Here is an 18,443-nt window from a genome sequence, read left to right as displayed (position 1 = left end):
TTTCTTGGTACCCTCTCGGTGAATTTTCTGCCAAAAACAAAAAACGGAAACAGAAACAGACACGCGATATGTACACAGGGCCTATGTCTGTAGAGGCTCAGAGTGTATGATTAGAAAGAATACACAAAAGTAAAACTTGTGGTTAACAAGTTGAAAACTAAAAAAAAAAAAAAAAATCTTCTCTTGGTGTAAGCATTTGCATAATCTTCCAAAGACAACATTTACAATCACACAAAATGTGTTTTTCTTATGAAAAAAGAGAGAAACAAACTCTGTTGCTTCATAGTTTATTTCAAGTTCTACCACCCTAAATATTTTAGGTGAATGTTCTCACTGCAAAACAACATTGAGATATTATAAAACAACAGATGTCTGCCACAGCGGCACAAGAAAAATATGTTTGTCTGTGCTTTCCCCAGGGGGCTGACAGTAATGTTTGAAGTGATGAAGACCTACGGGCACACCTTTGAGAAGCACTGGTGGCAGGATCTGTTCAGGATTGTATTCAGGATCTTTGACAACATGAAGCTTCCTGAGCAGCAGACTGAGGTACACTAATTTCTCACCTGGACACTTGTTTCACCTGCTGCATCAAACAGCTGCTTTTACCATCCGTCTCTTTGATACAAGTTCATGCAAGTACTGCTGATGGGTGGATTCGACATGATGGATGCAAGCGTGCAAGAATACAGTCCCTGGCAATCCTGGTTGCTGTTTGTTGGTTTTATTATCAAAGTGATGTGACAGATTGTCACCGGTATTTTGTCTTACAGAAAGCAGAGTGGATGACCACCACCTGCAACCACGCACTTTATGCCATCTGTGATGTCTTTACCCAGTACTTTGAGTCCCTCAGTGATGTCCTGTTGGATGACATTCTGTCTCAGCTGTACTGGTGTGTTCAGCAAGGTGAGCACACAGGAGTGCTTTTTCCCCCTCACAAGTTAATGAATGTATTCATAAAAGCTTCAGGCTATCTTAGATTTGTGAAAGCTGAATTCCACTTTGCCACCAAGCACCACACTGGCAGAAGGAGAAGAAATGCCTTTATACAGTAGTGTTCAGAATAATAGTAGTGCTATGTGACTAAAAAGATGAATCCAGGTTTTGAGTACATGTCTTATTGTTACATGGGAAACAAGGTACCAGTAGATTCAGTAGATTCTCACAAATCCAACAAGACCAAGCATTCATGATATGCACACTCTTAAGGCTATGAAATTGGGCTGTTAGTAAAAAAAAAAAAGTAGAAAAGGGGGTGTTCACAATAATAGTAGCATCTGCTGTTGATGCTACAAACTCAAAACTATTATGTTCAAACTGCTTTTTTAGCAATCCTGTGAATTACTAAACTAGTATTTAGTTGTATAACCACAGTTTTTCATGATTTCTTCACATCTGCGAGGCATTCATTTTGTTCGTTTGGAACCAAGATTTTGCTCGTTTACTAGTGTGCTTGGGGTCATTGTCTTGTTGAAACACCTATTTCATGGGCATGTCCTCTTCAGCATAAGGCAACATGACCTCTTCAAGTATTTTGACATATCCAAACTGATCCACGATACCTGTAACTCCAGACTCTTTGATCATCCTGGAGCTGATCAGTGGGTGAGCCTTTGCCATTCTGGTTATTCTTCTATCCATTTTGATGGTTGTTTTCCATTTTCTTCCACGCATCTCTGTTTTTTTGCCCATTTTAAAGCATTGGAGATCATTGTAGATGAACAGGCTATAATTTTTTGCACCTATGTATAAGTTTTCCCCTCTCCAATCAACTTTTTAATCAAACTACGCTGTTCTTCTGAACAATGTCTTGAACATCCCATTTTCCTCAGGCTTTCAAAGAGAAAAGCATGTTCAACAGGTGCTGGCTTCATCCTTACATAGGGGACACCTGATTCACACCTGTTTGTTCCACAAAATCGACGAACTCACTGACTGAATGCCACACTACTATTATTGTGAACACCCCCTTTTCTACTTTTTTTTACTAATAGCCCAATTTCATAGCCTTAAGAGTGTGCATATCATGAATGCTTGGTCTTGTTGGATTTGTGAGAATCTACTGAATCTACTGGTACCTTGTTTCCCATGTAACAATAAGAAATATACTCAAAACCTGGATTAATCTTTTTAGTCACATAGCACTACTATTATTCTGAACACTACTGTAAATGACAAAAAATTAGAGATGGTTGCCAACATCAGCCTGGAACTTAGATTGTGTTATACTGTCTTTGAACTATTGCTGTTAATTCTGTGCTCTTGTCTCTTTACCTCCTTGGCTAATTCTTGCTTTTTTGCTTCTTCTGTACTTCTATAGACAATGAGCAGCTCGCCCGTTCAGGCACCAACTGTTTAGAGAATGTGGTCATCCTGAATGGAGAGAAGTTCTCCCCAGAGACGTGGGATAAGACATGTAACTGCATGCTGGACATCTTTAAGACTACCATCCCACACACGTAAGCTAACATTTAAACCAGCTCCTACTTCAAGTTGGACACCAAAACCTGCTTTTAAACACAGACATAAAAGATAAGCACATTCAGCAGCAACAAGACGACCACTTATTACAGTGCATGCATCCTTTCAGACCAAAACCCTCCACTTTAAAATGTTAGAAAAAGCTTGCAGCATCTAAAGGCTGCAGAATTGCATTATTGATTTGTGTGCTTGCCTTTTTTTTTTTAAACCAGTTTATTAGTTTAATCAATGAATACAAACACCAGAATGGCTGTGATTCATTATCTAGATCATCTTGAAAATGAAAGGAGTCTAAAATATAGGCTGAACTTTATCATCCCTTTATAGGACACTGTAGTCTCGTTTGAACCCTCTGTGAAATTGCAGGATTTGACCACTTACGGGGACCTCCATTTAATATATACACAACATAACTTCACATGGATAAATGGTGTACGGTTTTGTTTTCGGGTGCAGTCACCGAAGCAATCGGAAAAGTTTTATTTATTTATTTTTTGTGTGGTTCCTGGTGGAGAAGAAAAGGCGAGGAGGTAGGAGACGTTTTGTCGGTAAGTGTTAGCCTACTCAGCTAACAGAGTAGCTCCTTTTCTGTGCCTGCAAAACTGCCTCGACGCATTTGTGCTCTGGATCATAAACAAAAAGAAATACATGTCCACTTTCCCTCTGCATCGTCACTTTTTCTTTGCATTTTCACTTTGTTTGCGTGTAATTGTAATTTGCCCAAATGCTGTGGTTTGTACCCCGTAAGTTGAGAAATTCCATCATATGCATCATATTTTACTCCTTTAACGCCCGCCCCCATATGAGACTGTGCTGCCCTGTTGTGAATTCATTTGTGTTTTAGCATTTCTGCTTCCAAACCAACAAACAGATTGGTGCAAGAATACTGTGCATCTTCACAGGGTCACTTCTTTTAATTCAAAGGAGAATTGGTTGGTGCATGTAAAATAATATATCTTTACTGCAGATAACCGTCATCATATAAACCAGATACAGTCACTGGATAAAAGTTCTAATGTTTTTGTATGGGTTTTTCCATGTAATAAACACCGTATATACCGGATTTTGTATAACAAATTTTCCTCTCACATAGGACAAAACGTCCCACTCCATTGCAGTGTATTTCCATTTGAAACCCCTCACATTTACTGGACAGCGCAGTCTAGTATTGCCCAGCATCAACAGACGTACAAAATGAAGTTTGGTACTGACACTCACCAATTCAAGGAAAGTGGGTATCGTATTTCCTTGATTAAAAGCCCGGGCATTTATTTTTTCAAACTGTGCTCAGACCCAGAGCCTAAATGAGGCAGGCCAAGGCTGGTGGTTATGAACAAAATGCTGCTTGCTGCCTGCACTGTAATATGGTGTTACGTTTCACACAGATATCCCTGAGTGTGATGAACCAAAGCCAACTGTTTTAGAACACAGTCCTCTGCATGGCTGTGAACCCTTTCTATGGGCCAGTAGAAGTGACCGAGACCGCAAGGTCTGTGATTGGCCAATTTTCCACTTTCACTCCTTCCTCTCCCATCTTATTTTAAAGGTTTTCGCAGTCCGCATGCATTACATTTCGATCATGGATCTAATACAGGAACATTTGGCAGAAACATCTGCAAATGTGACCAACTTTACAACATGAAGATGGAAAAAGACACTCAAATGACCTGCACTTCATGGAGAAAAATTTCATGTGCTGTACTGTTGGTTTGGAGGTTGATGATTGTATAAAGAAGTGGAGCTCATTGAGGGACAAATTGATCGAGGAAAAGCCACTGTTCCTGCAGAAAATTGCAGTAAGACACCCACCAATGCGACAGAACTATAAAAGGGTTATGCTCACGTCAGCATCATTGCATGGCCACAGAGTTAGAGTTGTAGAAGCATAAATCAGGCTTTAGGATTTTAAGGTACCACTCCATACCGGACTTACAAAAAAGAGTGACTTGACCAAATGTAATCCTTTTTAATGCACATAATGCCCGGTGCTTATTTAAGGCAGGTGTATTTCTTTCAAACGAAGTTTTGACCCAGCCATTAAATGAGGCTGGCCCCAGTTCAAGTTCAGGTGTTTAATCACGGAAATACATAAGCCTAATTGGTGCTGGGGATTCTCCGTAGATTATTCGGGGCCTCCTGGCTATAACTAATCCTTTACATACATGTAACAAATTTTGTCCATTTTATACAAATAATGGATTTTGATTATAGCAGACAAAATCTTTTAGTCCACCTGAATCCGTTATATGCAAGTTTTACTGTACACATATTATTATATCGTTTGAGTTGGTCCATTTTTTACCAGAGTTATGGCCCTTGATTAACAAAAGTAGACTAGCCGTCAGTTTCATGAGTGGGTGCCTGCATTCTGAAAACATCTCCTCTCACATTTTTAAGATGAATGTTGGGAAATGTGGTACAATTACTTGTTATAGGTTGGCAATACGCATATTGTCATATTGTACAAGATTGACACATAATGCTAAAGTTATGGCCCTTTATTAACAAACCTAGACACATACAACACAACCTATTACATACCTTGAAATGTTACTACAACCCCAATTCCAATGAAGTTGGGACATTGTGTGAAATGTAAATAAAAACAGAATACAATGATTTGCAAATCCTCTTCAACCTATATTCAATTGAATACACCACAAAGATAAGATATTTAATGTTCAAACGGATAAACTTTTTTGTTTTTGTGCAAATATTTGCTCATTTTGAAATGGATGCCTGCAACATGTTTCAAAAAAGCTGGGACAGGGGTGACAAAAGACTGGGAAAGTTGATGAATGCTCAAAGAACACCTGTTTGGAACATTCCACAGGTGAACAGGTTAATTGGAAACAGGTGTGTGTCATGATTGGTATAAAAGGAGCATCCCCAAAAGGTTCAGCCATTCACAAGCAAAGATGGGATGAGGATCATCACTTTGTGAACAACTGCGTGAAAAAAATAAGTTTAAGAACAGTGTTTCTCAAAATTCAATTGCAAGGAATTTAGGGATTCCATCATCTACAGTCCATAATATAATCAGAAGATTCAGAGAATCTGGAGAACATTCTACACGTAAGCGGCAAGGCCGAAAACCAACATTGAATGCCCGTGACCTTCGATCCCTCAGGCGGTATTGCATTAAAAACCGATGACATTGTGTAAAGGGTCTTACCGTGTGGGCGCAGGAACACTTCAGAAAATCATTGTCAGTTAACACAGTTCGTCGCTACATCTACAAGTGCAAGTTAAAACTCTACCATGCAAAGCGAAAGCCATAAATCAACAACATCCAGAAATGCTGCCGCCTTCTGTGGGCCCAAGCTCATTTGAAATGGACAGACGCAAAGTGGAAAAGTGTGCTGTGGTCTGATAAGTCCACATTTCAAATTGTTTTTGGAAATCATGGACGTCGTGTCCTCCGGAAAAGAGAGGAAAAAGACCATCCAGATTGTTATCAGTGCTAAGCTCAAAAGCCAGCATCTGTGATGGTATGGGGTGTGTTAGTGCCCATGGCATGGGCAGCTACATAATGAGGGCACCTTCAATGCTGAAAGGTACATCCAGGTTTTGGAGCAACACATATCAAAAAAAAAAAAATCAATTTTATTTATATAGCGCCAAATCACAACAACAGTTGCCCCAAGGCGCTTTATATTGCAAGGCAAAAGCCATACAATAATTACAGAAAAACTCCAATGGTCAAAACGACCCCCTATGAGCAAGCACTTGGCGACAGTGGGAAGGAAAAATTCACTTTTAACAGGAAGAAACCTCCAGCAGAACCAGGCTCAGGGAGGAGCAGTCTCCTGCTGGGACTGGTTGGGGCTGAGGGGAGAGAATCAGGAAAAAGACATGCTGTGGAAGAGAGCAGAGATCAATCACTAATGATTAAATGCAGAGTGGTGCATACAGAGCAAAAAGAGAAAGAAACACTCAGTGCATCATGGGAAACCCCCCAGCAGTCTAAGTCTATAGCAGCATAACTAAGGGATGGTTCAGGGTCACCTGATCCAGCCCTAACTATAAGCTTTAGCAAAAAGAAAAGTTTTAAGCCTAAGCTTAAAAGTAGAGAGGGTGTCTGTCTCCCTGATTCGAATTGAGAGCTGGTTCCACAGGAGAGGAGCCTGAAAGCTGAAGGCTCTGCCTCCCATTCTACTCTTAAAAACCCTAGGAACTTCGCTCTCAGACTCCAGTAAGCCTGGAGTCTGAGAGCGAAGCGCTCTATTGGGGTGATATGGTACTAAGAGGTCCCTAAGATAAGATGGGACCTGATTATTCAAAACCTTATAAGTAAGAAGAAGAATTTTAAATTCTATTCTGGAATTAACAGGAAGCCAATGAAGAGAGGCCAATATGGGTGAAATATGCTCTCTCCTTCTAGTCCCCGTCAGTACTCTAGCTGCAGCATTTTTAATTAACTGAAGACTTTTCAGGCAACTTTTAGGACAACCTGATAATAATGAATTACAATAGTCCAGCCTAGAGGAAATAAATGCATGAATTAGTTTTTCAGCATCACTCTGAGACAAGACCTTTCTAATTTTAGAGATATTGCGCAAATGTAAAAAAGCAGTCCTACATATTTGCTTAATATGCGCATTGAAGGACAAATCCTGATCAAAAATGACTCAAAGATTTCTCACAGTATTACTAGAGGTCAGGGTAATGCCATCCAGAGTAAGGATCTGGTTAGACACCATGTTTCTAAGATTTGTGGGGCCAAGTACAATATCTTCAGTTTTATCTGAATTTAAAAGCAGGAAATTAGAGGTCATCTATGTTTTTATGTCTGTAAGACATTCCTGCAGTTTAACTAATTGGTGTGTGTCCTCTGGCTTCATAGATAGATAAAGCTGGGTATCATCTGCGTAACAATGAAAATTTAAGCAATGCCTTCTAATAATACTGCCTAAGGGAAGCATGTATAAAGCATGAATAAAATTGGTCCTAGCACAGAACCTTGTGGAACTCCATAGTTAACCTTAGTCTGTGAAGAAGACTCCTCATTTACATGAACAAATTGTAATCTATTAGATAAATATGATTCAAACGACCGCAGCGCAGTGCCTTTAATACCTATGGCATGCTCTAATCTCTGTAATAAAATTTTATGGTCAACAGTATCAAAAGCAGCACTGAAGTCTAACAGGACAGCACAGAGATGAGTCCACTGTCTGAGGCCATAAGAAGATCATTTGTAACCTTCACTAATGCTGTTTCTGTACTATGATGAATTCTAAACCCTGACTGAAACTCTTCAAATAGACCATTCCTCTGCAGATGATCAGTTAGCTGTTTTACAACTACCCTTTCAAGAATTTTTGAGAGAAAAGGAAGGTTGGAGATTGGCCTATAATTAGCTAAGATAGCAGGGTCAAGTGATGGCTTTTTAAGTAATGGTTTAATTACTGCCACCTTAAAAGCCTGTGGTACATAGCAAACTAATAAAGATAGATTGATCATGTTTAAGATCGAAGCATTAATTAATGGTAGGGCTTCCTTGAGCAGCCTGGTAGGAATGGGGTCTAATAGACATGTTGATGGTTTGGAGGAAGTGACTAATGAAAATAACTCAGACCGAACAATCGGAGAGAAAGAGTCTAACCAAATACCAGCATTACTGAAAGCAGTCGAACATAAAGATATGTCTTTGGGATGGCTATGAGTAATTTTTTCTCTAATAGTTAAAACTTTATTAGCAAAGAAAGTCATGAAGTCATTACTAGTTAAAGTTAAAGGAATACTCGGCTCAATAGAGCTCTGACTCTTTGTCAGCCTGGCTACAGTGCTGAAAAGAAACGTGGGGTTGTTCTTATTTTCTTCAGTTAGTGATGAGTAGTAAGATGTCCTAGCTTTACGGAGGGCTTTTTTATAGAGCAACAGACTCTTTTTCCAGGCTAAGTGAAGATCTTCTAAATTAGTGAGACGCCATTTCCTCTCCAACTTACGGGTTATCTGCTTTAAGCTGCGAGTTTGTGAGTTATACCACTGAGTCAGGCACTTCTGATTTAAGGCTCTCTTTTTCAGAGGAGCTACAGCATCCAAAGTTGTGCTCAATGAGGATGTAAAACTATTGACGAGATAATCTATCTCACTCACAGAGTTTAGGTAGCTACTCTGCACTGTGTTGGTATATGGCATTGGAGAACATAACAAAGAAGTAATCATATCCTTAAACCTAGTTACAGCGCTTTCTGAAAGACTTCTACTGTAATGAAACTTATTCCCCACTGCTGGGTAGTCCATTAAAGTAAATGTTATTAAGAAATGATCAGACAGAAGGGGGTTTTCAGGGAATACTGTTAAGTCTTCAAGTTCTATACCATAAGTCAGAACAAGATCTAAGGTATGATTAAAGTGGTGGGTGGACTCATTTACATTTTGAGCAAAGCCAGTTGAGTCTAATAATAGATTAAATGCAGTGTTGAGGCTGTCATTCTCAGCATCTATGTGGATGTTAAAATTGCCCACTATAATTATCTTATCTGAGCTAGGCACTAAATCAGACAAAAGATCTGAAAATTCACAGAGAAACTCACAGTAATGACCAGGTGGACGATAGATAACTGGGACTTCCAATTTGGATGGACAAAACTAAGAGTCAAGCTTTCAAATGAATTAAAGCTCTGTCTGGGTTTTTGATTAATTAATAAGCTGGAGTGGAAGATTACTGCTAATCCTCCCCCTCGGCCCGTGCTACGAGCATTCTGACAGTGTGACTCGGGGGTGTTGACTCATTTAAACTAACATATTCATCCTGCTGTAACCAAGTTTCTGTAAGGCAGAATAAATCAATATGTTGATCAATTATTATATCATTTACTAACAGGGACTTAGAAGAGAGAGACCTAATGTTTAATAGACCACATTTAACTCTTTTAGTCTGTGGTGCAGTTGAAGGTGCTATATTTTTTTTCTTTTTGAATTTTTATGCTTAAATAGATTTTTACTGGTTGTTGGTGGTCTGGGAGCAGGCGCCGTCTCTACGGGGATGGGGTATTGGGGGGATGGCAGGGGGAGAGAAGCTGCAGAGAGGTGTGTAAGACTACAACTCTGCTTCCTGGCCCCAACCCTGGGTAGTCACGGTTTGGTTGGTTTAATAAAATTGGCCAGATTTCTAGAAATGAGAGCTGCTCCATCCAAAGTGGGATGGATGCCATCTCTCCTAACAAGACCAGGTTTTCCCCAGAAGCTTTGCCAATTATCTATGAAGCCCACCTCATTTATTTTTTTTGCTGCCATCCAAGCATCATCTTTTTCAGGGACGTCCCTGCTTATTTCAGCAAGACAGTGCCAAGCCACATTCTTCACGTGTTATAACAGTGTGGCTTTGTGGTATTTGGAAATCGTTGTATTCTGTTTTTATTTACATTTTACACAACGTCCCAACTTCATTGGCATTGGGGTTGTAAAATGTAGCAAGCACTTGTTCTAAGGTAGCATTTGCCAGTGGGGGAAATTGTGCTCTGAGTACTTGTTTCCTGAAGGCAAAAAAGCGATGACAAGACCAGCTACTCTAATGCTCAGGAGTGGCAAAAATGATTTAAAGTCAAAGTGTCTGAGGCTGTTTGTGGAAAAAGTCAAAGAATTTGCAGATTAAAATAACAGGCTTTTAATTTGAGGCCTCAAAGACACACAACAATAGTCAAAAATCTGAACAGCAGGATTTTGAAATTGTGTGTGTGCAGCATTTCTGAGGGAGTTGTTTTTGTATATTCAGAGAGAGGCGGGGGCACAGAAAACAGTCATGTACACATTTTCCAGTAAAATGAAACTTCAAGTTTCCCACGAAAACTCTCCCTGAACAATGAATGTTATCACTGTTTTTGGCCTTGGAGAAGAGATGGTGAATTTTATCAGAGCAGCTGCAAGGCTGCAACGTTACATAAAGACAATGAACACAGTTTACATTGCAAAGATTTAGACAGGCTATGTGTAAGACATGAAATGTAGTTTTGACACTACAGGAGCAATGTTGGAAATAAGAGAGCCCACAAGCATTGAAATACTAGTTGTCATTTTTATCTTTCATTTATTAACTCTACCCCTAGTCAGTGAATGAGTTGTTGTTCTATTGTTGATGTTAGGCTACTAACGTGGAGAGCAGCAGGAGCCGAGGGAGAATGCTTAACAGCACAGAGTCTGTCAGACAAACAACTGGTGAGAAAACATTCATTTTCCTTATTGGCAAACAAATTGTATTGCTGTTCTGCTGCTATTTCATCTGCAAACTTTGTATACTTGTACTCTGCTTGTATCATTTTAAAATTGTCATGTTGTGAAAATTTTTTTTCCTCATCCGTTCTTTATAGATAACTACAGTTGGACTTTCATGTAAAACATCTTTAAATTTCCACAAGTCTGTGGCCATGTAGAAAGTATTTTGTTGTATGCAGTGGTGGGCACAGTTCCGCTAACCGCTAATTAGCTTCAGGGGACCAGTTAGCTTCCGATAAATTTAGTTCTGATAACTTTTAGCCCGCTAACAGTTTTTTTACATAGTGAGTAACGGTGAAAAACATTTATAAACCCTGTTGACTCCTGTCTGCTATGTATTTTGCAGCAGTGAGGCAGCTAAGAGGAGCTGAGCTTAACTCTTCCCCCAGCAGAAGAGGTCTGGCTGTCAGGCTGCTACAAAAAAGCAAATGGCATATTACATACTGGCATATTATGTTACTATGCATTTTGCTTTTTTACTCTTTTACTATGCTTTTTAATCTTTTAATTCATTTTATTTTGTTTTCTGAATTGTTTTGTGTGCCTTGAGACAACTCTGTTGTGATTTGGCGCTATATAAAGTGAATAAATTGAATTGAAATTGATGCTCAGTTTGCCCATAATGCAGTTTGGTATCTGTGTGTGTTAATGTTCAAAACTTCAGAATTAGTGCATTATTTTAAAATTAAAAGATATGTGTTATATTTCCATTTTGTACAAATGACGGACTTGGCATTAATGTAGTTAAACTGTCCGTATTAATTTTGTTCATAAATCAAAACCATAAACCAAACCTGCTTTCCTCTTGAGGGCTTCGGCCTCACGGCTGAACCGCTGATCTGGCTTGTCAGTAGTTGAATGTACCGGAGACGATACTGAAAGTTATCGGTTAGGGCCCCTTCACACATAGTGTGAATTTGGTCAATTTGTGCATAAAGTGCACATGAAGCAGGAATCGTGTGCAAAACGTGTAAAATCATAGCTGCCTTGTACACCTGTTGCTACATGTATTAGTGCACACCAGCAGCTGTGCGAACCCATCGATCCCTCTCGCGGCAGGTGTCAGCCAAATTCCAGGTGACACACATGAACATCTAACACCGCTTGTTTGGCACTTAGAAAATGTGTGGCCATTCGCACTATTAACACAGCAACAGTCAGCAGACAATCATTGTCGTTCTGTCAGTGAAATTTGTCCAAGTGTCCCACGAGTGTGGCTTTGGTCTGTGTACTGAACTGACAGGAGGTGTGGCTGCCGACAGAAGCAGCTGTGGAGATCTGTCGATCTGGACATCCCAAGTGGACAACACGTACTGTGTTTGGACGGACATGGAATAACAACTGCCCACTGTGATGCGCATGTCTCTGCTTGCTGTCATCATTTGGACATAAATAAAAACATATATCGCTTGGCAATGGGCTGCAGTGAGTGCACGCATGCTGTAGCCCATTGACGAGTTGCACCCAGGTTGAAACGGACCGTCAGATCATAACACGCAGCGGGCGATCTGACTGTTCCATCACCTATGTGAGCTCTGTTCCACATGAGGTGTGGAAGTAAAAAGTCCTGCGGTAGGCCGGTTGGACACACGAGAGCAGATGTGGACATGATTGGAGCACACTGCTTCTCATTCATGTCATTTCATGACTGTACATCAGTGACCATGGGTCATCTACAGAGGAACAGATGGATGATATTTGTATTGCCTGCTTGATAAATGCAGTGTTTTTTTTATGGCGCATGGTTTTATTTTTTTATTACATCCATATCCTTTCTGATATCAGGTAGTTTCCCGCAGCCTTCACAGGACAGTGACTGTAGCTCAGTGGTAAAGTTTCTGATGGAAATCAGAGGAAGGCGTGGGTTCGATTCCCGTGGGTGGCATGTAATTTTATTATTTTTATTTTCAACCACATCACACAGCTGCTGTGAAAAACTGCTGTGTTGCCTTGTGCACGAAACTGTTGAGCATGTATTTATTTATTCTTCACAGCATCGCACAGCTGCTGGCACTGTGTTCCCACGTGTACAAACTGTTGCACCGGCATCGTGCATGTCTGTGTGTCAACACGATGTTTCGTGGTGCGCTCATACAAGCTCTACCGCCGTGAGTCACCCTGGAGTTGTACGTATTCGCACTATCTGTGAAGGGGTCCTTAGCTGTAGCTTCCGCTAATTGTTTTTTAGTGGTTTATCAATTTAGCATTATAAAAGTTAACTTTTCAGTTAGCTGAGTAGCGGTTATAGAAGCTAACTTTTTGGTTAGCTGTGTCCACCACTGGTTAGACGCAAAGACTGTGACATACAGTCATACAGGAATGTGAAAAGTTTGGGCACCTTTGGACTGTTGCATATTTTGTTTTGTTTTTTTTGTGACTTTTTTGCGAAATTACTCTCTTAAAACTCACTACTACTTGTTCTTTTTCTGTCAGCTGCACCCGTTAGGGGTCGCCACAGCAGATCAGTTGTTTTCATCTCACCCTGTCCTCTGTAAATTCCTCTGTCACACCAACCACCTGCATGTCGTCCCTCAGCACATCCATAAACCTAAACCTCCTCTTTGGCCTCCCTCTTCTCCTCCTGCCTGGTGGCTCCATCCTCAGCATCCTTCTCCCTTTATACTCTGGGTCCCTCCTCTGCACATGTCCAAACCATCTCAGTCTCGCCTCTCTGACTTTGTCTCCAAACCGTGCCACCTGAGCTGTCCCTCTGATATGTTCATTCCTAATCCTGTCCATTCTTGTCACTCCCAAAGAGAATCTCAACATCTTCAGTTCTGCCACCTCCAGCTCTGCCTTCTGTCTTTTTGTTAGTGCCACCGTCTCTAAGCTGTTCAACATAGCTTGTCTCACTACTGTCTTGTAGAATTTCCCCTTCGCTCTTGCTGATATTCTTTGGTCACAAATCACTCCTCCCACCTTTCTCCACCCACTCCACCCTGCCTGTACTCTCTTCTTCACCTCTCTACCACGTGCTCTATTACTCTGGACAGTTGACCCAAGTATTTAAACTCATCTACTTTCACCACCTCTACTACTTGCAACTGCACTATTACACTGGGCTGCCTCCCATTCACACACATGTACTCAGTCTTGCTCCTACTGACTTTCATTCCCCTTCTCTCCAGAGCATATCTCCACCTGTCCAGGGTAGTCTCAATTTGCTCTCTCCTCTCACAACAAAATGTGAAAATTAAGATTCCTTTATGGACTTTGCACACTTAAATGTGGTAATTGTACTTCATTTTTTTCCAGGACTCCATTTCCCAGAAATCCGTAGACATCCAGTCTCGCTCTGAGGATCAGATTTCCATCAGCACTAGTGACACGGTTGCCATGGAGAACCGTCGCCAGAGCCAGTACAGCATGTGTGACGACAACTCCAGTAGCAGAACCCCAACCAGTTAGTCTATGTCTAGACTCAAAAATTTATTCTGGAAAATTAATAAATGACTAAAATAATAAATCTTGTGCTTAATATCCTTATATGGATGATGGTGTTTTTCCGCAGAGAACCAAGAGCAATGCTTATTCTCAGCTTTACTGATAAAGTGTGTGGTACAGCTGGAGCTGATCCAGACAATCGATAATATTGTCTTCTTTCCTGCCACCAGTAAGAAAGAAGATGCAGAGAACTTTGCTGCTGCTCAGGTATGAAGAGCTATGGTTCACTGACCTACTCTATATTGGTGATCAGATTTATTTTAATTTACACTTCATTCATGCATACATTTCTCCCTCCCTACTTCATATTGTCAATTTATTCTCTCGCGTTGGTGGGCATCGTAGCTGACCTGTACACAGGTGCTGTGAGTGCTGTGCCCCCCGAGTGGGGTTTTTGGACCACAAACCTTGCCAGTCGGGTGTCAGATATTGGCTATGTGACACTAGCTAAAGGTGCCTTTGTTAGTGAGGAAAGGCTCACTGACTTTATCTTTGCAGACCAAGCTGTGATCTTTGTGGAATTAATTTATGCCTGGGTTTGTGATTATTTTGGTTCAAGACTGACATTCGGGCTTTCAATGACTTACTGGGCTTGGCCACCAGGTGTGAGGTCACTGGACAGAGATGTCTGGCAATACTAAATATTTTTGCAGTAGAATGAAAGACCAAGTCTTGAGGGTCCTGACGCTTCTCATCTTGCTGTATAGTTGTCAGAGCCAAACACTGTGGAGTGACCGAATGTGATGAGTGGAAATCTTTGATACTAGGACTCTTGGAAATTAGATTTCTTGGACAAATCCATGACTTTCCTGAGCATTTTTTCTGTTTATTAAAAAAGCAATTTCTTTGGAGCATTCTCTTGTGGTATTACAGTGCATCCGGAAAATATTCACAGTGCTTCACTTTTTCCACATTTTATTATGTTACAGCCTTATTTTCCCTCAACATTTTACTCACAACACCTCATAATGACAACAGCGAAAAAGTTGTTTTTAATTTTTGCAAATTTATTCAAAATGAAAACTAACAAATCATGTGTGCATAAGTATTCACACCCTTTGCTCAAGCCTGTTGATGCATCATTGGCAGCAATTACAGCCTCAAGTCTTCTTGAATATGATGCCACATGCTTGGTGCACCTGTCTTTGGGCAGTTTTGCCCATTCCTCTTTGCAGCACCTCTCAAGCTCCATCAGGTTGGATGGGGAGCGTTGGTGCAAGCCATTTTCAGATCTCTTCAGAGATGTTGAGTCGGATTTAGGTCTGGCCTCTGGCTGGGACACACAAGGACATTTGCACAGTTGTACTGAAGCCACTCCTTTGATATCTTGGCTGTGTTCTTAGGGTCATTGTCCTGCTGAAAGATGAACTGTCGCCCCAGTCTGAGGTCAAGAGCACTCTGGAGCAGGTTTTCATCCAGGATGTCTCTGTACATTGTTACATTCATCTTTCCCTCAATCCTGACTAGTCTCCCAGTTCCTGCTGCTGAAAAACATCCCCACAGCATGATGCTGCCACCAACATGCTTCACTGTAGGGATGGTGCCTGGTATTCACAACAAAGAGTTCAATCTTTGTCTCATCAGACCAGAGAATTTTGTTTCTCATGATCTAAGAGTCCTTCAGGTGCCTTTTGGCAAACTCCAGGTGGGCTGCCATGAGCTTTTTACTAACTCTACCATACAGGCCTCATTGGTGGATTGCTGCAGAGATGGTTTTCCTTCTGGAAGCTTCTCTCCACGGAGGAATGCTGGAGCTTCGACAGAGTGACCATCAGGTTCTTGGTTACCTGCCTGACTAAGACCCTTCTGCCCCGATTACTCAGTTTAGATGGATGGCCAGCTCTTGGAAGAGTCCTAGTAGATCTGAACTTATTCCATTTACAGATGATGGAGGCCACTGTGCTCACTTGGACCTTTAAACAGCAAAAATGTTTCTGTACCCTTCCCCAGATTCGTGCTTTGAGACAATACTGTCTTGAAGGTCAACAGACAATTCCTTTGCTTTCATGCTTGGACAACTGTGGAGCCTTATATCTAGACAGGTGTGTGTCTTTCCAAATCATGTCCAGTCAACTGAATTTACCCGAGGTAGACTCCAGTTTAGCTATGGAAACATCTCATGGATAATCAGTGGAAACAGGATGCACCTGAGCTCAATTTTGAGCTTCATGGCAAAGGCTGTGAATTCTTATGGACATGTAATTTCTTAGTTGTTTTATTTTTAATAACTGTGACAGATAGATGGCTACTACCAGGAGGTGGGATCAACTAACTGCATGCTGCCAACCAGGGCCAAGAATATAGTTTCATAGTGAGGTGGATGTTGCAGTGTACAGCATCACCACATGCTCTCAAACCTCACTCGAGCATCACAGCACATTATAATTTACTGTATTTCAATGCTCTGTGATTTAAAGCTAATCTGACTTTTCCTTTTGTGAAGCGGGATGCTGTCTTTGAGGCAGATGTCACTGTGGACGCTCGGGACCAGGGCATGTATCGTTACCTGACCTCTGAGCAGCTCTTCAAATTGCTGGACTGCCTGTTGGAATCGCACTGCTTCGCCAAGGCTTTCAACTCCAACAACAACCAAAGGACCCTACTCTGGAAAGCAGGTTTAAAAAGATGAAAAAAAAAAAAAAACCCAATATAGATAAAATCCTTAGTGATTTAGCTTTTGTTGACAGAAATTATCCCATGCTATCAGATACAATCCCTATCAGCAAATTGGCTGTAATTAGTGACATTTGTATTCTGTGGTGCTTTTAGGTAACTTGAAGGCTATGTATTAACTGATAAATTCACATACATATTTATGTGCATATTTGTATGTGCCTTTCAATTCAAGGTTTCAAAGGAAAGTCAAAGCCCAACCTGTTGAAGCAGGAGACCAGTAGCCTGGCATGTGGACTGCGAATCCTGTTTCGTATGTACACAGACGACAGCCGCCGGGATGCTTGGGAGGAGGTCCAGAGACGACTGCTCAAGTAAAGAATCAACACAGACAGACTGCACTATCATGGCACAGACTACTGATCCTTCTAATAAGAAGTGGCTTTTGTTTCATATTTAATAGAAGGTATACTGTAGCACTCTGCTCATATGGTTCTGATGCTTGCAGCTGCAGATCAGAACACCAGGGAAAGCTATAGATGTTCCCAAAACAAGCTGAGCTGCTGATGGAGTTACTCTCTAATGAAGCGTTTTTGAACTGTGGAACCAGGATGTGTTTACTTGTTCCAGATTTAGTGTTGCTTTGTGTATCGGTCGTAGTGCAGAGTACTGACATGGCTGGTTTTCTTTTCCGATTTTGGATAGTTGTAAATTAAGTGTTGCATATGTTGTGCATTGTCGGTTAGTATAGTGGTTTGTTCTGCATATTGTAGGTTTGTGATCCTTTGTTCACTGCTTGTTATTCCATTATGTTCACTGCTTGTTATTCCATTATCAACCCCATCCCAACATTCTCTCCTGTTCTATTTAGTAGAAGATGAATTCCCGGTGAGCAGGCAGATGTGTGTTTAATTCTTTGACCAATATACAGTGGGTAAAATGGTTCTCCCTTTATATAGCACCCCTTGGGCACATACTGCGGTATTTTGGGATTACCTTTCACTGCTATGCAGATGATACTCAGTTATATATGCCGATAACTGCTGGTAATCTCGTTCACATAAAATCCTTAGAAGATTGCCTTGCATCAGTGAGAAGTTGGATGTCTAGAAACTTCCTACTTTTAAACTCTGAAAAGACTGAAATGATGGTTCTTGGTCCAGTGAGACATCGGCATCAATTTGACCAGTTAACACTCAGCCTAGGCTTGTGTGTCATACATCACACTGACAAAGTGAGGAACCTTGGGGTAATTTTTGATCCTTCATTGTCCTTTGGTCTCCATAATAAAAATATTACTAGGACTGCTTTCTTCCACCTGCGAAATATAGAGAAGATTCGTCCCATCCTGTCTGTGGCTGATGCTGAGACCCTGATCCATGCGTTCATCTCTTCTAGATTGGACTACTGCAATGTTCTATTTTCTGGTTTACCGCAGTCTAGCATTAGGGGTCTCCAGTTGGTTCAGAATGCTGCAGCCAGACTTTTGACACGAAGCAGAAAGTTTGACCACATTACACCCATTTTGGCGTCTCTTCACTGGCTTCCTGTCCCAGTGAGATCAGATTTTAAGGTTCTGCTACTAACCTATAAAATTATTCATGGACTGGCACCTCCCTACCTAGCTGACCTAATTAAACCTTACGTACCGGCCCGGGCTTTACGTTCTCAGGGTGCAGGAC

General features: G+C 41.0%; 1 protein-coding gene across 2 annotated transcripts in view; it reads left to right on the top strand.

The window, feature by feature from the left end:
• The window catches only part of arfgef1 (ADP-ribosylation factor guanine nucleotide-exchange factor 1 (brefeldin A-inhibited)), a 197,198-nt gene that overhangs the window by 162,243 nt on the left and 16,512 nt on the right, over positions 1 to 18,443 (top strand). For both annotated transcript variants that reach the window (XM_034169775.1, XM_034169783.1), the window contains 8 exons: positions 420 to 549; positions 774 to 909; positions 2,324 to 2,462; positions 10,575 to 10,647; positions 13,960 to 14,107; positions 14,216 to 14,355; positions 16,592 to 16,763; positions 16,997 to 17,135. In XM_034169775.1, coding sequence (XP_034025666.1) covers positions 420 to 549; positions 774 to 909; positions 2,324 to 2,462; positions 10,575 to 10,647; positions 13,960 to 14,107; positions 14,216 to 14,355; positions 16,592 to 16,763; positions 16,997 to 17,135 — 1,077 coding nt within the window. The remainder of the gene's footprint in view (positions 1 to 419; positions 550 to 773; positions 910 to 2,323; positions 2,463 to 10,574; positions 10,648 to 13,959; positions 14,108 to 14,215; positions 14,356 to 16,591; positions 16,764 to 16,996; positions 17,136 to 18,443) is intronic.

This window comes from Thalassophryne amazonica, chromosome 1, assembly GCF_902500255.1.
Source record: "Thalassophryne amazonica chromosome 1, fThaAma1.1, whole genome shotgun sequence".
Classification (NCBI taxonomy): Eukaryota; Metazoa; Chordata; class Actinopteri; order Batrachoidiformes; family Batrachoididae; genus Thalassophryne; species Thalassophryne amazonica.
This window is presented reverse-complemented; position numbering and strand designations above follow the sequence as displayed.